The sequence below is a fragment of the Mus caroli genome, unplaced genomic scaffold (genome assembly GCF_978045245.1).
Source record: "Mus caroli unplaced genomic scaffold, Mus_caroli_1 scaffold_6, whole genome shotgun sequence".
In the NCBI taxonomy this organism is placed as follows: domain Eukaryota; kingdom Metazoa; phylum Chordata; class Mammalia; order Rodentia; family Muridae; genus Mus; species Mus caroli.
Window position 1 is genome coordinate 139506814 of NW_028227261.1, and position 21826 is coordinate 139528639.

At 39.4% G+C, this 21826-nt stretch overlaps 1 protein-coding gene across 1 annotated transcript in view; it reads left to right on the forward strand.

Annotated features, from left to right (window-relative positions):
- The window catches only part of Necab1 (N-terminal EF-hand calcium binding protein 1), a 204386-nt gene that overhangs the window by 89897 nt on the left and 92663 nt on the right, over positions 1-21826 (forward strand). The window contains exon 5 of the mRNA XM_021160280.2: positions 5727-5824. Within this exon, the coding sequence (XP_021015939.1) occupies positions 5727-5824 (98 nt within the window). The remainder of the gene's footprint in view (positions 1-5726; positions 5825-21826) is intronic.

The window sequence follows — 21826 nt, forward strand, 5'->3', positions numbered from 1 at the left end:
TGTATCCTTGAATTTGGCTCCAGTGTGCATGTTACTTAAACAGTTGAGCCTAGCTAATTTGCTTGTGAAAAGAAAACTGGGATTGTTCAATGGTTTTATAGAAACTAACTTTTCAATTTAATGCAACTTCTCCATTTGCTTTATAATCATCGTGCAGTATTTCCAAAGTAACCTTTGAGTTAAAAAAAAAAAAAAACAAAAAACAAAAACAAAAAAAGTTTGTTTCATATCTGTACAATCATTCTAGAGACTGAAATGCACTTTTGAAAAAGAAAAGCACAGGTGCAGAAAGAAAGTATTTTCAAATGCCTAGTCTACCAGCCTTTTCATTTATCTCTGTTATGTTCGTGGCTGGGAACAAAAATCAGAGATTAAAAATGTGGGAAAGTAAATGATCTGGACTTTATTCTTTGGTATGAGAATGGAGTATTATGAAACTACTAAACATAAAATATGTATGTCTCTGAATATGGAAAGTTTTATATTTTGCATTTTAAGACAAATGTGTTAAATAAAACCTTTGCACTGTATGATGTATTGTGCAGGTGGCCTAAAACATTTATATAGTTTAAAGAAAAGATTTTCTAAGAGTTCTTATTGAAACCACAAATATTTTCTAACTACTATAGAAATTATACAATTTTACAGCTCACCACAGTCATACAAATAGACATTTTTATGTCACTTCAGATTGGTAACCTTCTGTTTCATCAATCTGGCAGATCATCAATGAAAGATTATGTCAGAATAAAGTGTCACACTGTGGTTTCAAGACAGTAAGTAAACAGAACAAGTAATAATCACAGATCAGGAGTTTTCAAAGGTTTCTACGGCCATTAAACACTAATTTTTCCCGAATAATACCTGCATAATGTCCCTTTCAGTTCAGGGACAAGAATCCAACTGAAGAAACAAGATCTGGTACATAAACCAGGCATTTTGGCATCCCAGAGGGTTACACTTTTGTGACTTATAGGGAAACCCTACCATGCCTTCACACATAGTCAAGGTGGCTCCCACTCTGCACGACAATTATTGTGCTAATCAGACAAAGGGGTCTCCATAGACCGTGATATCAAAATGTGTGGTAAACAGCAAAGCCCTTGAAGGTCAAGCTGTAGTCCATCCTCCTGTGTATACAACCTCTGGTCAAGCTATAGTCCATCCTCCTGGGTAGACAGGCCCTGCCAGTCAAGGGTGAGATAATGGGGAGAGTTAGACAACCACATTGATCATTTTGTGAAGCTAGAGACCTATCTCTTTCAGATGTTTAGGTATAATGCTGCCAAAGTAACAATTCCCTCCAATTGTTCAGCTATCTCATTTTATATTCAACTAACTTTGCCTGAGTAAGATAAGCCAACTGAAAAAGTAACTATTATTAATATGTCTTAAGCCAAAAAATTTAGTGGCTTCTCTCTGTTTGCTCTATTGTCTGTTTGTCCTTAACACATATCTTACAAGTCTCTGTCAGCTCTTAAAACTAACAAATGTTAAATCATAACAGTGAGTCTTCACTTAATCGTCCATACATGATTCTGTTTTCCTTTCTCAATAATAATGAAACTTGATTAGTAATGTACCCTGTCTGTATTGGATAATTTGAATGCTGCCCTTCCCCCACAGTTTTAGCAAGGGAACTGATTAGATTTTGAGTCAACAGAATTTTTTTTTAATTTTTAAACTCCAGTGATTATATTCATAATCTTATTATAACACTCTGCTCTGCTCTAGAATGTGCATTTTATTTTTAAATTGGAGCTTCATTTCCCATTATTTTGTGAATATAAAATATTTAAGTTGGATTTTAATCAGTGCCAAAGTTTCAGTGCCAGCAAGTAAAATATGTCAGGACACATCTCATACAAGTTTCCAGTAAGTGTGGGAGGGGTGAGGCTTGATTGACATAGAAAGGAGATTTCATACACTTTCTCCTAGAAACGAATTACAGATTCTAGGTATCTACATGCTAGCTGAATTAAGCTTTTGCTTAATTCAGTGGATTGTTCAAATATGGAACTAAAACTCAAAATCTATTAAAATATTACTTTAAAATATCTTTGCAATCTAATTTATGAGATAATATATAAATAATATTTTTAATTAATAATGTTGCATCGTGTGAGTTTACCAGCTGAAGTAGTGCATTTTTCTGTTAAGGTTTTTCTGGTCTACTCACCCACACTGATCAACCAGTTGCAAGAGAATAATCATTTCTGAACATTTCTATCTGATTGTGTCCTTCAGATTACAAGGGATTAAACCTTATCTCTCATCTCGTTCCCTTCCTTTTCTGCCTGGTTTACAAGCACGGGGTTTCTAATGTGGTACACACAGTAGAAGCCATTTATGTTCACAAGAGTATGCTTTCTGAGAAAAAAAATCCTACTCTGATGCATTAGACGTGGGCCCTGTTGTTTTTAAACCAGACCTGACTTGGAAGACTGAGTCACAGAATAAAATGCAACACTACTAATACTGTGCAGTGAGGAATGGAGAAGCTGACCTCTTGTGAGCATTTTATTAGTGAAGGTGTTGTGCTGATTATGCACGGGAAGATGATCTGCTTTGTGGAAGATGGTGTTCTTAAAGCATCTGTTTATGAATTGCATCCTTTTCTTCCATTGACACATCCAGTGTCAAGACTATTTTTCAAAAGTCCTTCATGTCAACTGAGAAAAACTGGTTCTAAGTTTTCTATGAAGGCTGTATGACTATGTTTTTGGCAAATCCATGTACCATATTTGTGTGTTTCAATAAAAGTAGGTTTTATTTTCTCTTGTTACCCAAAGACAAGTGTTTCAAGAGATCAATATACGCTTTAAACCTACTTTTCTCCAGTGACATCATGTAATGGCAAAAAGCAATTTCCTAGTGCATACTGACATTGTGACATTTAATTAATAAATATGATTTGTAGTGACAGGAACATGACATTACTCCAAGCTCAGCCATTTCCTCCTCTTCCCTTACTCCACACATCAGCTGATTCACGTTCCTTAGTCTATGATGAAATCCCTCCTGACAATGAACCCCTGAATCCCTTGTCTCTTGAAGCCCATTATCTCCCTCACATCCAGGTACAGTATTTGAGAAAAGCTGTAGGATGTCACTCTTTTTTTCCAAACGGGTTTACCTACCTGTTGTGCATAGCCACCTCAAATTCAATTTTCTTCAGAATCTCTAGGAAATGGGATTTATGGGCTTTAACTCAAAACCCAATCGGATTTAGTAGACGAGACTTTAATAATAATCTCAAGTTCTAGCAAGTTCCTTGGAATGATACTTTCCAGACTTAGGTGTACCTATAAATCACCTGGTGTCTTAGTAAAACACATTTGTGAGTCAGCTGGCCTGTGGGCCTGAGATGGTGTGTGTGTTAGCAAATTCCAACTGCTGGTCCACAGAGAGGAAAGGCTGGGAAGCCTGGAGGACTGCCACAGATGGTGAAGAACATGGATCTCCATTTGATGAGAAAAGGTAGAACACTAAGCAATGAGTGATCATGACTCGTGCAGCCTCCTCTCTCACCAGAGATCTCAGCATCTTGCTGTGAAAGGGAATCAATGACAATGAGTTTCACCACCTTTCTTAGCTTCCCAACTCAAACTGTTATCAGGGCTGGCACTGGTCCCATTCTTCCTCGGAGTTATAGTCATTGCTAGCTGCTATATGACTTACAGTATCGTTGCTCCCTCTCTAAATATGTCCATGTTAAGGTAAACAAATGCATAAATGAGGAAAAAGGAAAATGAACGAGACTCAAAGCCCAATCAGTTCCCTTGCTAAAATGGTAGGGGAGGGGCAGCATTCAAATTATACAATATAGACAGGGTACAGGACTAATCAAGTTTCATTATTATAGAAAAAGGAAAACAGAATCGTGTATGGATGATTAAGTAAAGACTCACTGTTGTGCTTTTGTTAGTTTTAGGAGCTGACAGAGACTTGTAAGATACACCTTAATGACAAACAGACAACAAAGTAAACAGAGAGGAGCTATTTTCACTGGGTGAATTTTTAATTCTCATATGCAAAATATCTCTATAGTCTTCCTTAATTCACAAGCTTATCTTTTCTGCATTTTTTTGCATATTTTGCTTGTTTCCACTTAATATTGCTTCTATCCTGATGCACATTTTTTTTCCATCTTGTGAATATTCTACAGCAATATCAACTGTATATTGATTTATAGAGTACTGTCCACATGGATTTCATTTATTACAATCCCTGTCCAGATAAAACAACTATCTTAGTCAGTCTTATCCGGAAATTAGTAATATAACCAAGACTTAAATGTTTCTCTTTATTCATTTAAAGAGTATTTGCTTTAAATACTAATACACTCATTAGGTCACTAATCCTTCCCTAAAAGGATCTTCATAAAAGATGTCACACTGTTTTTTAATGATTTCAGAAACAGGAATGTATTTTACTTTTGAGAAAAATATATTTCATTTATTTTGAATTTGTGTGTGTACAGGCTACACTTTGACAGGAATCTAGAATGCTTCTGGTTCACTGTGTTTCATTCTCAGAGAAGCATATATATTGACTACACAATCAGTTAACTGTCCAGGTTTTTTGGTTCTCTCATTTTTGAGACAAAGTCTTCTGTAGTCCAGGCTTGGCTTGAACTCTCTTTGAGTAAGAATGATCTTGAATATCTGATCCTGCTGTCTCCAGCCCCTAAATTCTGGGATTACAGGCATGCACCACTACACATGGCTTATGTCATATTGGGGATGGAAAGCAAGGCTTTGCGCATGTTCAACAACTAATTTACATCCCCAGCCTCCAGTTTTGCTAATACCAGTATCAACAAATGCCCTATCTAGATTTAATAAATTAATAAAAGCAGTTTTATCAAACACCTTACTCTATGCCCCAGTAATTGAAATCTGTATGTAAGTTTATATCATTTTAATATACTTTCTAAAATATTATGGCGTTACAGAAATATAATAATAGTAGTTCATTGATAAATGGTTCACAGGAGTAATCAAGACTATTTACATAGTATATAAAAGTTCTGCTCCTTCTAATATATGGAAGTTTGTTTAAATTGGATGTCCCTGATTTTGAAGATCTGAATTCTATAAATGGAGTTTCCCTTTATCTGTATTATACTTCAACTAATTTGAAGTTATTTTGTGTTCCACATTTTTATTTTAATCATAATTTTCAAGGCATTACTTATTCCTAGCAATGGAAAAATATGACAAACATGGCTTTTGCTCTACTGAAATAAGTCTCTCAAGTCATGAGTTCCTTTACACATGACAGAAATGTGCCCATGTGTAGAGCCCCAGCTGGCCTCCCTTGTGATTTTGCAGCATCTAATCTTGAGGGAAAGCTAGCCTTCCTAAATGTTTCCTAAAGAAACAACTTTTTACATTTTTTTCTGAAATTGCTATCCTAGTGGAATCTCTAATAATCTACTGTTGAGAAGGGCATTTTATTAACTCAACCTTGTCATCATGCCCTGACTCATGTCCTACCCACACTCCTTTTTTGTAAGAAAGAACACTTTTTTGTGGGTAATTACTTTTCCAATGAAATTAGAATATTACCTTAATTTCTTTTGAAAGATTTTCAATTATCATTTATATAAAGCCAATATTTGCTTACTGATTTATGAAGTAAATTATCAATTGTTTTATGATTTTTGTTTTATGATTATCTAAAACACAATAAAAATTTGTTTTCATTCTTTTACTTCACAGAATATTTTTCTCAGCACCTAGGTGAATATGAGAATGTACTGGCCGCACTTGAAGACCTGAATCTCTCCATCCTGAAGGCAATGGGCAAGACAAAGAAAGTAAGGCAGTTTCAATGCTCACTCTTGAGAAAAATACCTTCCTTGGAAAATATTCTCTTGAAACTCATATGCATTTCTCAATTTATTATGAAAATACAGATTGCTTCTATCACTGATGGTTCATTTTTTATATTGAAAAACTATTCAATATATTCTTCTCTCACAGTACAATTACAACTATTAACTGTCTCCAGTGGGAGACTATTTTGTCCTGAGAATACAAAGATACCCAATGCTATTCTGGAAATTCTTAATATGATGGTAATACATGTATGTAAATAAATGCATTATTATGTAACAGGGAGGAACCCAAGATGGAAAACTTAGTTCACACTTAAAGAGATAATACCTGAAGATTTAGAAATCAAGATCTTGGTCATTAGACAACAGAGAGGTAACTGCACATACAGAAACTCTACGTCAGAAATGGTCCAGGGCACTCAAGAAAATAAACATGAATAGTAAGACTAGAAGTTTGGAAAGATGAGAGACTGACACAATTGGAGATGAAGCTGGATTAGAGAAGCCATCTTCCATGATGCCACCAAATCTAAGGATATAAGCCTACACCCAAGATACAAATAAGACAGTATTTCAAGCAGAGATATGAAAGCTCATTTAGTCTTTCAGAAAGAGCACATTAGAATTAGCCTGTAATAGAGATAAAAATTTGATGACATTGAATCAGGAAGGTGGATAAGAGGCTGGTTAATCAGTTCTGGTAAGAGATGCTTGTATTTGGAGGAATAATTACAAATGATGGTAAATACAGTACACTTTTGTTTTCCACAATAGCTATAGAATTTGGAGAAATATAGAATCCCATGGGATGAAAGTAGGGTTTTTCAAGATAAACCTAATCTTTTAGCTTGGATACTTGGGTAGTGACTTAACCAAGAGAGAATGCTGAAAGAAAACCAAGCATGGGGGCATAACAGCATAAGGTTCTATTGACTCAACACTGCCTTAGTGGTCTAAAACAGGACACTTAAACCACTGAAGAAGGAAATATTTCTCATAAGTAACATCTAGTGCTGCAATTGCAATAAAGAGCTTAAATTGTGTCGTCTAGACATAGGGAAATAACTAAAATAAGGAAAGAATCTAATCCTGCTCAATAAGACACTATAGCTTTTGATAGCTTTAAGAAGAGAAGGAGCCAGGAAGGCTAGGGATGGGGTGGGAAGTTTGAAGACAAGCAAGGAACTTACAATGTTTATAAACTGAAGAAAAATATTTTAAGCTGTGGTGAGTGGTTAAATACTGACTGCTAGGTAGAAACAAAAAGGTGAGAATTAAATTTTTAACTATCAGTGAATTAAGTGCCGTATTAGTGTTTAAAATACATGACAGGTAAGATGTTTTAAAATCATGCATAGAGTTTCTGAGTAAAAACAACACATTCATACAACTGGAGAATCCTTAGATTCCTAAAGCCACATGGAAAACAGTGAAATGAGATGCTCTTTTTTTATTACGTATTTTCCTCAATTATATTTCCAATGCTATCCCAAAAGTCCCCATACCCCCCCCCACTTCCCTACCCACCCATTCCCATTCTTTTGGCCCTGGCATTCCCCTGTATTGGGCATATAAAGTTTGCAAGTCCAATGGGCCTCTCTTTCCAGTGATGGCCGACTAGGCCATCTTTCGATACATATGCAGCTAGAGACAAGAGCTCCTGGGTACTGGTTAGTTCATCATGTTGTTCCAACTATAGGGTTGCAGATCCCTTTAGCTCCTTGGGTACTTTCTCTACCTTCTTCATTGGGAGCCCTGTGACTCATCCAATAGCTGACAGTGAACATCCACTTCTGTGTTTGTTTGGCCCCAGCATCGACTCACAAGAGAGAGCTATATCTGGGTCCTTTCAGCAAAATCTTGCTAGTGTATGCAATGGTGTCAGCGTTTGGAAGCTGATTATGGTATGGATCCCGGGATATGGCAGTCTCTAGATGGTCCATCCTTTCATCACAGCTCCAAACTTTGTCTCTGTAACTCCTTCCATGGGTTTTTTGTTCCCACTTCTAAGAAGGGGCACAGTGTCCACACTTTGGTCTTCATTCTTCTTGAGTTTCATGTGTTTAGCAAATTGTATCTTATATGTTGGGTGTCCTAAGTTTCTGGGCTAATATACACTTATCAGTGAGTACATATTGTGCGAGTTCCTTTGTGATTGGGTTACCTCACTCAGGATGATGCCCTCCAGGTCCATCCATTTGCCTAGGAATTTCATAAATTCATTCTTTTTAATAGCTGAGTAGTACTCCATTGTGTAAATGTACCATATTTTCTGTATTCATTCCTCTCTTGAGGGGCATCTGGGTTCTTTCCAGCTTCTGGCTATTATAAATAGAGCTGCTATGAACATAGTGGAGCATGTGTCCTTCTTACCGGTTGGGACTTCTTCTGAATATATGCCCAGGAGAGGTATTGCTGGATCCTCTGGTAGTACTATGTCCAATTTTCTGAGGAACCGCCAGACTGATTTCCAGAATGGTTGTACAAGCTTGCAATCCAACCAAGAATGGAGGAGTGTTCCTCTTTCTCCACATCCTCGCCAGCATCTGCTGTCACCTGAATTTTTGATCTTAGCCATTCTGACTGGTGTGAGGTGGAATCTCAGGGTTGTTTTGATTTGCATTTCCCTATGATTAAGGATGTTGAACATTTTTTGAGGTGCTTCTCAGCCATTCGGTATTCCTCAGGTGAGAATTCTTTGTTCAGTTCTGAGCCCCATTTTTTAATGGGGTTATTTGATTTTCTGGAGTCCACCTTCTTGAGTTCTTTATATATATTGGATATTAGTCCCTTATCTGATTTAGGATAGGTAAAGATCCTTTCCCAATCTGTTGGTGGTCTTTTTGTCTTATTGATGGTGTCTTTTGCCTTGCAGAAGCTTTGCAGTTTCATGAGGTCCCACTTGTCAATTCTCGATCTTACAGCACAAGCCATTGCCGTTCTATTCAAGAATTTTTCCGCTGTGCCCATATCTTCGAGGCTTTTTCCCACTTTCTCCACTATAAGTTTCATTGTATCTGGTTTTATGTGAAGTTCCTTGATCCACTTAGATTTGACCTTAGTACAAGGAGATAGGAATGGATCAATTCGCATTCTTCTACATGATAACAACCAGTTGTGCCAGCACCATTTGTTGAAAATGCTGTCTTTCTTCCACTGGATGGTTTTAGATCCCTTGTCCAAGATCATGTACCATAGGTGTGTGGCTATGGGTCATTTCTGGGTCTTCAAATCTATTCCATTGGTCTACTTGTCTGTCACTATACAGGTACCATGCAGTTTTTATCACAATTGCTCTGTAGTAAAGCTTTAGGTCAGGCATGGTGATTCCACCAGAGGTTCTTTTATCCTTGAGAAGAGTTTTTGCTATCCTAGGTTTTTTTGTTATTCCACATGAATTTGCAGATTGCACTTTCTAATTCGTTGAAGAATTGAGTTGGAATTTTGATGGGGATTGCATTGAATCTGTAGATTGCTTTTGGCAAGATAACCATTTTTACAATGTTGATCCTGCCAATCCATGAGCATGGGAGATCTTTCCATCTTCTGAGATCTTCTATAATTTCTTTCTTCAGAGACTTGAAGTTTTTATTATACAGATCTTTCCCTTCCTTAGTTAGAGTCACACCAAGATATTTTATATTATTTGTGACTATTGAGAAGGGTGTTGTTTCCCTAATTTCTTTCTCAGCCTGTTTATTCTTCGTGTAGAGAAAGGCCATTGACTTATTTGAGTAAATTTTATATCCAGATACTTCACCGAAGCTGTTTATCAGGTTTAGGAGTTCTCTGGTGGAATTTTTAGGGTCACTTATATATACTATCATATCATCTGCAAAAAGTGATATTTTGACTTCATCTTTTCCAATTTGAATCCCTTTGATCTCCTTTTGTTGTGGAATTGCTCTGGCTAGGACTTCAAGTACAATGTTGAATAGGTATGGAGAGAGTGGATAGCCTTGTCTAGTCCCTGATTTTAGTGGGATTGCTTCAAGCTTCTCACCATTTACTTTGATGTTGGCTACTGGTTTGCTGTAGATTGCATTTATCATGTTTAGGTATGGGCCTTGAATTCCTGATCTTTCCAAGACTTTTATCATGAATGGGTGTTGGATCTTGTCAAATGCTTTTTCCGCAACTAACGAGATGACCATGTGGTTTTTGTCTTTGAGTTTGTTTATATACTGGATTACGTTGATGGATTTCGGTATATTGAACCATCCCTGCATCCCTGGGATGAAACCTACTTGGTCAGGATGGATGATTGTTTTGATGTGTTCTTGGATTCGGTTAGCAAGAACTTTATTGAGGATTTTTGCATCAATATTCATAAGGGAAATTGGTCTGAAGTTCTCTATCTTTGTTGGGTCTTTTTGTGGTTTAGGTATCAGAGTAAATGTGGCTTCATAGAATGAGTTGGATAGAGTACCTTCTATTTCTATTTTGTGGAATAGTTTGTGAAGAACTGGGATTAGATCTTCTTTGAAGGTCTGATAAAACTCTGCACTAAACCCATCTGTTCCTGGGCTTTTTTTTGTTGGGAAACTATTAATGACTGCTTCTATTTCTTTGGGAGATATAGGGCTGTTTATATCATTAACCTGATCTGGATTCAACTTTGGTACCTGGTATCTGTCTAGAAACTTGTCCATTTCATCCAGGTTCTCCAGTTTTGTTGAGTATAGCCTTTTATAGAAGGATCTGATGGTGTTTTGGATGTGTTCAGGATCTGTTGTTATGTCTCCTTTTTCATTTCTGATTTTGTTAATTAGAATGCTTTCCCTGTGCCCTTTAGTGAGTCTGGCTAAGGGTTTATCTATCTTGTTGATTTTCTCAAAGAACCAGCTCCTTGATTGGTTGATTCTTTGAATAGTTCTTCTTGTTTCCACTTGGTTGATTTCGCCCCTGAGTTTGATTATTTCCTGCTGTCTACTCCTCTTAGGTGAATTTGCTTCCTTTTGTTCTAGTGCTTTTAGGTGTGTTGTCAAGCTGCTAATGTGTGCTCTCTCTAGTTTCTTTTTGGAGGCACTCAGAGCTATGAGTTTTCCTCATAGAAATGTTTTCATTGCGTCCCATAAGTTTGGGTATGTTGTGGCTTCATTTTCATTGAACTCTAAAAAGTCCTTAATTTCTTTCTTTATTCCTTCCTTGACCAAGGTATCATTGAGAAGTGTGTTGTTCAGTTTCCATGTGAATGTTGGCTTTCTATTATTTATTTTATTATTGAAGATCAGCCTTAGTCCATGGTGATCTGATAGGATGCATGGGACAATTTCAATATTTTTGTATCTGTTGAGGCCTGTTTTGTGACCAATTATGTGGTCAGTTTTGGAGAAGGTACCATGAGGTGCTGAGAAGAAGGTATATCCTTTTGTTTTAGGATAGAATGTTCTGTAGATATCTGCCAGATCCATTTGATTCATAACTTATGTTAGTTTCACTGTGTACCTGTTTAGTTTCTGTTTCCATGATCTGTCCATTGGTGAAAGTGGTGTGTTGAAGTCTCCCACTATTATTGTGTGAGGTGCAATATGTGCTTTGAGCTTTACTAAAGTTTCTTTAATGAATGTGGCTGCCTTTGTAATTGGAGCATAGATATTCAGAATTCATAGTTCTTCTTGGAGGATTTTACCTTTGATTAGTATGAAGTGCCCCTCCCTGTCTTTTTTGATGACTTTGGGTTGGAAGTCAATCTTATCAGATATTAGAATGGCTACTCCAGCTTGTTTCTTCATACCATTTGCTTGGAAAATTGTTTTCCAGCCTTTCATTCTGAGGTAGTGTCTATCTTTTTCTCTGAGATAAGTTTCCTGTAAGCAGCAAAATGTTGGGTCTTGTTTGTTGTAGCCAGTTTGTTAGTCTATGTCCTTTTATCGGGGAGTTGAGTCCATTGATATTAAGAGATATTAAGGAAAAGTAGTTGTTCCTTCCTGTTATTTTTGTTGTTAAAGTTGGCATTCTGTTCTGTGGCTGTCTACTTTTAGGTTTGTTGAGGGATTACCTTCTTTTGTTTCTAGGGCGTGGTTCCTGTCCTTGTATTGGTTTTTTTCCTGTTATTATCCTTTGAAGGGCTGGATTCATGGAGAGATAATGTGTGAATTTGGTTTTGTTGTGGAATACTTTGGTTTCTCCATCTATGTTAATTGAGAGTTTGGCTGGGTATAGTAGCCTGGGCTGGAATTTGTGTTCTTTTAGTGTCTGTATAACATCTGTTCAGGATCTTCTGGCTTTCATAGTCTCTGGTGAAAAATCTGGTGTAATTCTGATAGGCTTGCCTTTATATGTTACTTGGCCTTTTTCTCTTACTGCTTTTAGTATTCTATCTTTATTTAGTGCATTTGTTGTTCTGATTATTATGTGTCCGGAGGAATTTCTTTTCTGGTCCAGTCTATTTGGAGTTCTGTAGGCTTCTTGTATGTTCATGGGGATCTCTTTCTTTAGATTTGGGAAGTTTTCTTCTATAATTTTGTTGAAGATGTTTGCTGGTCTTTTGAGTTGAAAATCTTCTTTCTCATCCACTCCTATTATACGTAGGTTTGGTTTTCTCATTGTGTCCTGGATTTCCTGGATGTTTTGAGTTAGGATCTTTTTGCATTTTACATTTTCTTTGATTGTTGTGCCGATGTTCTCTATGGAATCTTCTGCACCTTAGATTCTCTCTTCCATCTCTTGTATTCTGTTGCTGATGCTCACATCTATGGTTCCAGATTTCTTTCCTAGGTTTTCTATCTCTAGCGTTGCCTCACTTTGGGTTTTCTTTATTGTGTCTACTTCCCTTTTTAGGCCTTGGATGGTTTTATTCAATTCCATCACCTGTTTGGTTGTATTTTCCTGCAATTCCTTAAGGGATTTTAGTGCTTCCTCTTTAATATCTTCTACTTGTTTAGCAGTGTTCTCCTGTATTTCTTTAAGTGAGTTATTAAAGTCCTTCCTGATGTCCTCTACCATCATCATGAGATATCCTTTTAAATCCAGGTCTAGCTTTTCAGGTGTGTTGGGGTGCCCTGGACTGGGCGAAGTGGGTGTGCTGGGTTCTGATGATGGTGAGTGGTCTTGGTTTCCGTTAGTAAGATTCTTACGTTTACCTTTCGCCATCTGGTAATCTCTGGAGTTGTTATAGTTGTCTCTGTTTAAAGATTGTTCTTCTGGTGATTCTGATTACCATCTATCAGCAGACCTGGGAGACAAGCTCTCTCCTCTGAGTTTCAGTGGTTAGAGCACTCTCTGCTGGCAAGCTCTCCTCTTACAGGGAAGGTGCACAGATATCTGGTGTTTGGACCTCCTCCTGGCCAAAGAAGAAGGCCCAAAACAGGACCTTTCCCAGATGCTGTGTTGCTTTGGCAGGTCACAGAAGCTGTCTGCCTCTGTGGTGCACACTCTCACCTGTGCAGACTAAGTTCCTAAGTTCGGAGGAGTCCTGGAACCAAGATGGCGCTCCCTGCTCCTGAGGCAGAGGGCTCCTGTGCTGGGCTGACTTCTGTCCTCCCCGGCTGGGAGGGTGGCCGGATGCCTGCGGACCGAAAAGGGTGCTGCCTCAGCGGCTCTGTGGCTCCTGCCTGTCCCAGAAGCTGTCTGCTTCTGTGGTGCACACTCTCACCTGTGCAGACTCGAAATGAGATTCTTTAAAATGCATTGTTTACAGCATCCCAATCTGGAAACAGCACAGCAAATGGGCACCAGGCAAGCTCCAAACAGAAGAGGCACTGGGCACCTTGATCCACTGGGTGTTGGGGCTAGCCTGTGGCTCTCATGTCAGGGTTTGAGCCTGGGAGGCAACCAGAGCTGAAAAAGAAGTGGGAACCTAGGCAGGTTGAGAAATAATGGAAACCAACACAAGCTTGTCTGTTCAAGGCTCAAATGTTTAATGACGAATGTGCTTATAAAGGAGGGGAGGCCCATTTCTGCCAATTCATCCTTGGAGCCCAGCTGCAGGTGACCAGGTGCAGAATAGGGTGTAGTCTCAGGAATACCTCAGTGGCCTCCCAGCACTATACCACCCACAGACCTGCACACAGCACAGAATAGCCATAAACACCCATTTGCTGGCACACCATGCAGAACAGACACAGAATGTCACCCAGGGGTCTGCCAGCATAGTTTGTGTGGCTAGCCTGCAGTTGGAGCCACCACAATATCTGAGTATATGGTGGCCAGTAGATGAAAATAAGTGGAACAGCATGAGCATTCTGAAGAGAGATGGAACTGGGGACTTGAGGGTGGTGAGGAGTAACCTGTTGTAAGTGGCCAGAGCCATTAACTGGGCCATAGTGAGATCCCAGCCCGAGCTGCCAGTGAGGTCCCTGGCTATGTAGTGGCAGACATCAGTGTCATGTCCATACCTCATATTAACCCTAGAGAACATGGGGACGCTTCTGGTGGGGCAGCTAACAGGGATCACGTGGAAGTCCAAGGGATATATAGAACTGCCCTTGCCCCTTACTTGTTGCTGTGCTCTGGAGAGCTGGCTCCACCTCTCACCTGTTGAAGGAAATATTGAAAAACATACCGGCATGTTCCCACACTTGTGCCAGCAACTATCTGCCCCAGCGTCCAGACTGGCCACGCACTGGCAGGCAATAGCCAACCTGTTTTTATCTCACAGAGACTCTCTGGTCCAGAGCTTCAGAAACGTCTCCACCCAGCTCTACTAAGGCGGGTTGCTACCAAGCCAAACCCATGCTTCAAATCCTCCCACAGCCTTTGTGGTGCACAGCAGGTAAACCCATCCTTTGCTTTTCTCTCTTGAACCCAGATGAGCCACCGCGTGAAGGAAGACACAACAAAAATGTAGTTCAGAAATGACAGTAACTCAGTCTCTGGGTGCACCAACTAAAATCCTAATCTTATAAGCCTTATTAAATCTAAATCCTACAGTCAAACCAGGAGACATTCGTATCTACATCTTGTCCTTACACTATCCCCGTCCCAAAAGGACCTAACTCTCCTGCTTCCTCTTTTCCTCCGCCCAACCCAGAAGTGCCTCCTACTCGTCCAATGATTGGCTGCTCCTTTATTCATTAGGGGATTGCCACACAAGAAAAGCACCAGGCCCATCCACAATACTCACCAGTTGCAGTACTGGACCCAGCAAGCCCTGCACCTGGCCTAGGCTGCACAGTGGAGCTGGCTCTGCTGGATGTGGGTGAGCCGACCCTCCAGGTGCAAGAGTGGAAGAGCTATCTCTGGCAGGAAAGCTACCCACAGGATTATAAGCACGGGAGAGCTAGTCCTACCCCTCATCAGCTGCAGCACTCAGGAGAGCAGGCCCTGTACCTCACCTGGAGAGCAGAGCAGAACTGACTCTAATGGTGTTGGTGCAGGTGAGCCAGCCCTGAGGGTGAGAGCAGTGGTCGGTCATTGCCCACTACCCTAGTTCCTGCCACCCATCTGCCATGAAGTGGTGTGGATACAGGAATGATGCTCTTTCCTCCTAGCCTCTGTAGCAGCAGGACCTCCATGACACAGAGCCCTTTCTCGAAGAAATAACAGACAGCCCAAAGAAAGAAAGTGAAATGAGAGTAGAAATAAGACTAACAGATTTTTAGAGAATAATGCTTAGAGAGTCTCCCCAGATGCAAAGGAGGACAGACAATCCAAGTATCGGCCAATGATATCTTATACCCAAAATAAACTGCACAGAAGGTAAGCAAAGCAAAGAGGGCAAAAGTGGAACCTGAAAGCATTTTAACTTGACTCCCTCAGAAGACTCTAGGAACTGTAATTAACTTTCGACCTTGGTTAATTTATCTCCAGAAGTGGTCATTTTAAAATCTATGCTGGGCCTCCTACTGTACGCTACTTGAAAGTCACCAACAAGAAATTGGCAAGTTCAGTGCTTGCCTAGGATATACATTATAGCTAGCCTAAGGAACATAGCAAAGCCCTAGCTCATAAAAACTAAATGGAGAAAGGGAGTGGTTAGAGTGTGTCTCTAGAGCACTTATTTAGTATCCATGAGCTCATAAGTTTAGTTCCCAGTACTACAAATAAATGAATAGAAATCCGTTTAGCACATATTGTGCTTTGAATGTGAAATATACCCCACAAAGTTACATGTTTGACCATTTAGTTCCCAGATGACTTCACGACTTTAGAAAGTTGTGGCAGTTTTAAGAGGTAAAGCAAGCCTGGAAAAGTTGCTCACTGGGGTCATACCTTGAGGTTTTGTAGCTCTGCCCTACTTCCTGTCTGCTTTTTCCTTCTTGTTCTGCCAAGACACAAAAAGGCAAAGAGTCCTAGCTGCTCACTTCTGACTCTGAGAAACTGCCAACCCTTGGTAGAGAGTGTCTCTTTAAACTGTGAATCAAAATAGATCTATTCTCTTATAAGCTGACTCTTATTAAATATGTAGAAACAGCAGTGAGAAAATCAGCTAACACAAAGTAGCTCTCCTCTTCATTCTTTAGGTCTTATCCTTAGTGGCCTCATTAAGAACTTGTCTTGTTAAGCTCTCTACAAAGTTTCACCTCTGTTACAAAATCCACTTGTTGCTATTGACCATCACAACGAATAACTATGAGTAACTATATAATTAAAAATGTTTCTGTAGAAAATAAAAATGATGCCTTTATTTGCTTGTTTATTTATTTTACTTGCCACAATTGCCCTAAGCCCTGTAAAGGTCCTCACAACTTAAATTTTCTTCTGGTATTAAATAAATGTAGTTAAAGGAGCATCCATACAGCAAAAAAGCCAAAAACTTCCATTCCTTGTAGAAAAGAAAAATGATTCTAATTTCTAGAAGCTTTCAAGTTTTGTTTTAATATGTATGTAAAACGAGCATGTAATCTTTTATATTTTTACACAAGCATGCACTAAAATCCTGTTCTTTATCTTCTGCTAATACAATGAAACCTTGTGGCCTTTAAACCGAAGCCAACCTTTTAATTTCACATCTTAAGTTGAATTCTTTTTTTTCTTGGCATTGAGCCTTAACATGTGTTTGACTTATGTAATACTGCTTAATCCATGAAAACACTTCTTTCTAGAAAAGGTAAAACAGTAGAAAATAAAATTAGAAATCATATCTTAGTATGGAAGCTTAAAGATGGTTGAAATGAAGGCATCCCAACACCCTTCAAGGCACAGGCGACCTGTTATCTCTTCTGTGTTGCCAGCATGAGGAAGTCTGCTAACTGACAGCCAGCATTTCTCTTTTAGAAACCTGGTATATTTTTATCCAGATGAAATAGTACTGTCTCAGTAGGAAGGGCTGACATTCCTGGCTTTTAGGAAAAGTGAAATACAAGCCATCTATGCGATCTCGACTGGTAGCACATCTGTTTGCCATATCAGAGAAAAGACAAATGAGTTCTGACTGTTTAACTCAAGGCCCAGGAAGTGAGTCAGGGCAAATACAGTGTACCATGGCCACTGTGAACTTACACTGAAGCCAAAGTTTATCATATGCTGGTATGCAATATGTGATATTCCCTGTTTGTTGATTGATAACGTTTAGAAGGTTATTCAAGGCTAAAATGAAGAATAGTATTTTTAAAATGATATTTAGGATGTGGTAGTTACCATATTGAATGTTGCTATGGGAATTGCTAAATATAAAATATGCTTATATAGTTTTTCATCTAGAATTCAATTTTAAGCAAGAATCTCTAGCAGTATATCTTTAATATTTTGAGAAATGAGTCTTAGTTTCTAGAAGACTTGGACCTCTGTCATTCTTGGTTCTTATATGGTTCTTATATCTGCCTTTGGGGATACTCTTATATCTGCCTTTGGGGATACTCTTATATCTGCCTTTGGGGATACTCTTATATCTGCCTTTGGGGATACTCTTTCTCTGGCAACTCTGGACACCTTCACTTCAAACTTTCCCTATTTCCCGTATCCTCATTTTCCTAGTTCTGAGCTTCTGAGAGATGTATTTCTCTCAATATTTAAATTTTGTGATATATTCTGGGTTTATCATAAGTGCAAAAATGAATAGATATTCATGATTCTTAGATTTAACATTAAAATAAATCCCTCCTCTTTTCAGAAAAAAAATAGGGGAACTGAAGAGATGTGTCAAATATTAAAGCACCCCTGGGCTCATAGAAGACAGGCATGTCCATCCTTTGCTGTTCTATTGTTACCATTTACTGGTTTTTAAAGTAAAGTGGGAGTGAATTCTTGGAGTTCATGGGAAAGTATTTTCCAAACAGTTTATTTGACACCCCATTTTTCCTCGCTCTTTTTTATGTGAATGTGTGTAGCGAGGAGGAAACCATGGATAGCTCGGGCATGGGAAACAAGAGGGTCCCGAGGCCACACATGGAGCCTGAAGGAGAGAAGCTCTGACCCAGGTCTAAGCTTTACAGTCTTCTGTACCTGGCAAAAGGTTAACAGTAGGCTCCTAGAGAGGATACCCAAGTAGATTGTCTATGGCTGAGTCGGTAGAGAACAGAGCTCATAGCCAAGGCTGGGCTGGCTCGGGACTTGGATTGCCTCTCCTTTGATAACCATGGCACTGACACTTTCTTGCCATTGCTGAAGCCACACCCTATTCTGGTGGCTGATGTGACTCCCTATAGCCAAGTTACCAGATGAACGCTTCTGACTCTTCCTTGCTGCTAGCACAGTGCTTGAGTACCTATGAGGAAAATGGAGATGAGGGTGCTGAAGAGATGGCTCTGTGGCTAAGAGCACTTGCTATGCTTGCAGAGGACCTAAGTTCAGTTCCCAGCACCCACTTGACACAGCTCATAACTGCCTGTGTTCCAGGAGTCCCAGCACCCACTTCTAGCTCCACAGGCATCTTTACACAGGGGGCACACATACATGCATACATTTAAATACACTTAGAAACAAAGATGAAGAATAAAGACTATAACACAATGGAGCTTAGGAAAAACAGACTAATCAGCTTTTACATAGTTATTTAGAGTTTTCAGTATTCTTTAATGTGCACTATTCTTTTTCTCTTCTTTAAAATTAATATTTTAAATTAGCATAAAAAGTAATGGTTTTCATTATGTATTACAGTACACTCTATCTTTTATCCTTTTCTCTCTGTCTTCCCCCTTGTTCCTGTCCTGCTTTTGATGGTTCCGTCCTCCCCAAAAGTTCCACAAGTCCTCACTCCTCCTCTTTACGTATAACATGTAATTTTAAAACAAAGGTTTCTGCAGTTAAAACACAATAAAGTAAAGAGTACTACTTTTATGCAGCAAAAGAAAGAACAAGAGTGGGAACATGGGTGGCAGGATGGGTGGAGCTTGAGAAAAGAGAAAGACGTATTGATATGATTTTACAAGATCCATGAAAATTAGAGATCTGCATGGGGGCAGGTTAGCTGAATTTGTGGTCTCTCATTTCTCCTGTGGTTTGTGCTAATCCTGAGCCTGGATTGGACAGCTCTCCAATGTCTATCTGAGCTGTGTTCACATCAGTAACTGCCTTCTGTACATACCAAGGGCCTCTGCTGAACACATTAGGCTGATGATTTTCCTACATCCCTGCCATCCAGTTTGTACCCCCACGGAGTGGCTGATATTCTAACTGGAAAGAGTCTTCTAAGTGCATTGGAAGTAGGAGAAGAAAACAAAGCACTATAAGCTATACAGGCAGAGCAGGTACTGTTGATCTTCCTACTGGAGGGATGCAGTTGTAGGTGTCCAGTACTCCTGCCAAGCCCTGGAGTTTTCTGAGTCTACAGCCATGTGTGACAATTGGCCCAGGGACCAATCATCCCATGGGTCTCAAATTCAGGCCTATCAAATCCAGGGTTTGTCTCATCTGGGCTTTTCCCTGAGCACTGTACTCATCTGAGCTTCCCACCACATGTGCTTCTCAGTATCCAGTCCTCCTGCACTTGGCAGCTGTCTCTGAGACCTGGGATGGCAGCAGGTAAAATTCAGACTCCCTGACATGAGGTTCCTCTGTGTACTTGGTCCCCTGAAGGGGGTGCACAACATTTGTGTTGTTGTTTCATCCCAAATGCTGTTGCCCAGTGACCCCCTCATAGAGCCTAACCCCTCTCTCCCTCTCCTTCTCTGCTGAGAAGGTGGAGCTCTCTCACCCCCAAATGCGCCCCCCCCCCCCCCGTGCATCAAGTCTCTGCCAGATTAGGCTCATCCTCTGCCTCTGAGGCCAGACATCCCTGTTGGGAAACAGATACCACAATCAGGATTCAGCTTTAGTGAGAGCCTCAGCTTCAGGAGCACTTTTTTAAAAAAAAATAGATTCTATCTTAATATAGCAGCCTGCCAGTGCCCTCCAGTCAAGCAGAGAGAAGATGTGATTCCTCTCCACTGTCGAGTTCTTCCTCCAGTGGAATCGATGTCTTAGTAAAGCCTGCAGCTTTTGCACGCAGTTCCTACTCCATATTATCCACTGGGCAGCCACCCATCTAGACCTGTTTGTATTGGTTGTCTTTTTCTGCAGGTCACCTAGCCTAACCCCTCTCAGTGCTTTTCAGAAGTGCTATATCACTGCTTTGTGGGGTTCTGGGAGCTCTCCAGGAAGTGAGTCTCGCTCTTTCTCTTGTGCTAACTCTTAACTAGATCACATGGAGACAACTTCTATTCCACCACCTTACTCAGAAGTTGTATTTGTTCTTGGTAGTATCCTCGGAAGGCATGCTACACAGATGATAATACTCCACTTCCAAAATGAGGAAATAGCATCTCTCCATTATTAATTGGCTTACTGAGGCCACAAAGATAGATTTAAACCAAGAAACCTTCACTTTCTCGTTATATACTTTTTAACGTCTGTTTAGTTGTTCGTGCATATAAGTGTGTAGGTGTGTGGGCACATGCATGTGGTGATGCCCATGTTTGGATCACTGGACAATTTGAGGAGTTGGTTTTTGATGAAACTAAGGCATCACATGTCTCCCCTCCATGAGCCATCTAATCACCCCCCCTTTATAAAATAAGGTTTATATAACTTCACATTTAACATTACAAATATAAAATCATAACATGAATCACTATAAAAACCTTCTAGTGTTAGCTACTTTGGATTTTTTTAAAATAATTGACCTCTTGAGTGTTCACCTGTGGAAAGATCTGGAGATGTCCAGCCTGTTTCTTATATTCTTCTCATGCACAGTTTTTACACAGTTGAACAAGGAGTTCAGTGCAAGAAATTATGGACAGAAGCAATGATACTTCATTGCTTAAATAATAATTAACTTCTGAAATCAAAAGAAAAAGACGCATAAGCAAAGTTCTAAGCAAAAGAATGTGTAGATTTCTATAGTTGGATGTCATCAGAGAAGATTGAGTGGTGTAAGTTGCATTTCCTGTCAGAGAGGTAATGTGTAATACACATGCCCATGATTACAGAAGTAAGGGGCTGAGGCAAGAAGAGCATGGGCTCAAGGCAACCCTGGGCTACAAAGTTAAAGATGTACTGACCTTTCAGCTTACATGAAGCTGAAATATATCCCCATCCAAATATAGTGCCGTCAAGAACAACAAACACTAGTGGCCTCCAGATGACATATTTTCCAGATAGCTAGCTCTATTTCTTGACTAATTCATTTCTTCATCTTTTCACATTAAACACCATGGTAACATCTGTAAATATTTTCACACACTAACCGTGTGAGAGTTGACTATCTTGTTCCACTGGCAAAACTGTGTCTGCTAACATAGCTGAACAGCAGTTAACTTTCAGATACTTAACACACTTGAAAATGTGAAAATCCCAATTCTCCTTTGTTTTTCTATTCCTAAAGTTTTCCCCTCTGTTTTGCCATTTTTATATAAATTTTGTCACTGGTTTTTACTCTTTACAAGTGCCTTTCATTGGAGTTGTTGAAACTTGTACAAATCTCAAACTTTGTAATTTTGAGAGAACCATGTAGATTCATCTGCATTCTTTTTTAAGGTACATGCATGTCTTAGTTGGGGTTTTACTGCTGTGAAAAGACACCATGACCAAGGTGTCTTTTAATTAAGACAACATTTAATTAGGGCTGGCTTATAGGTTCAGAGATTCAGTTTACTATCATCAAGGCAGGAACCTGGCAAC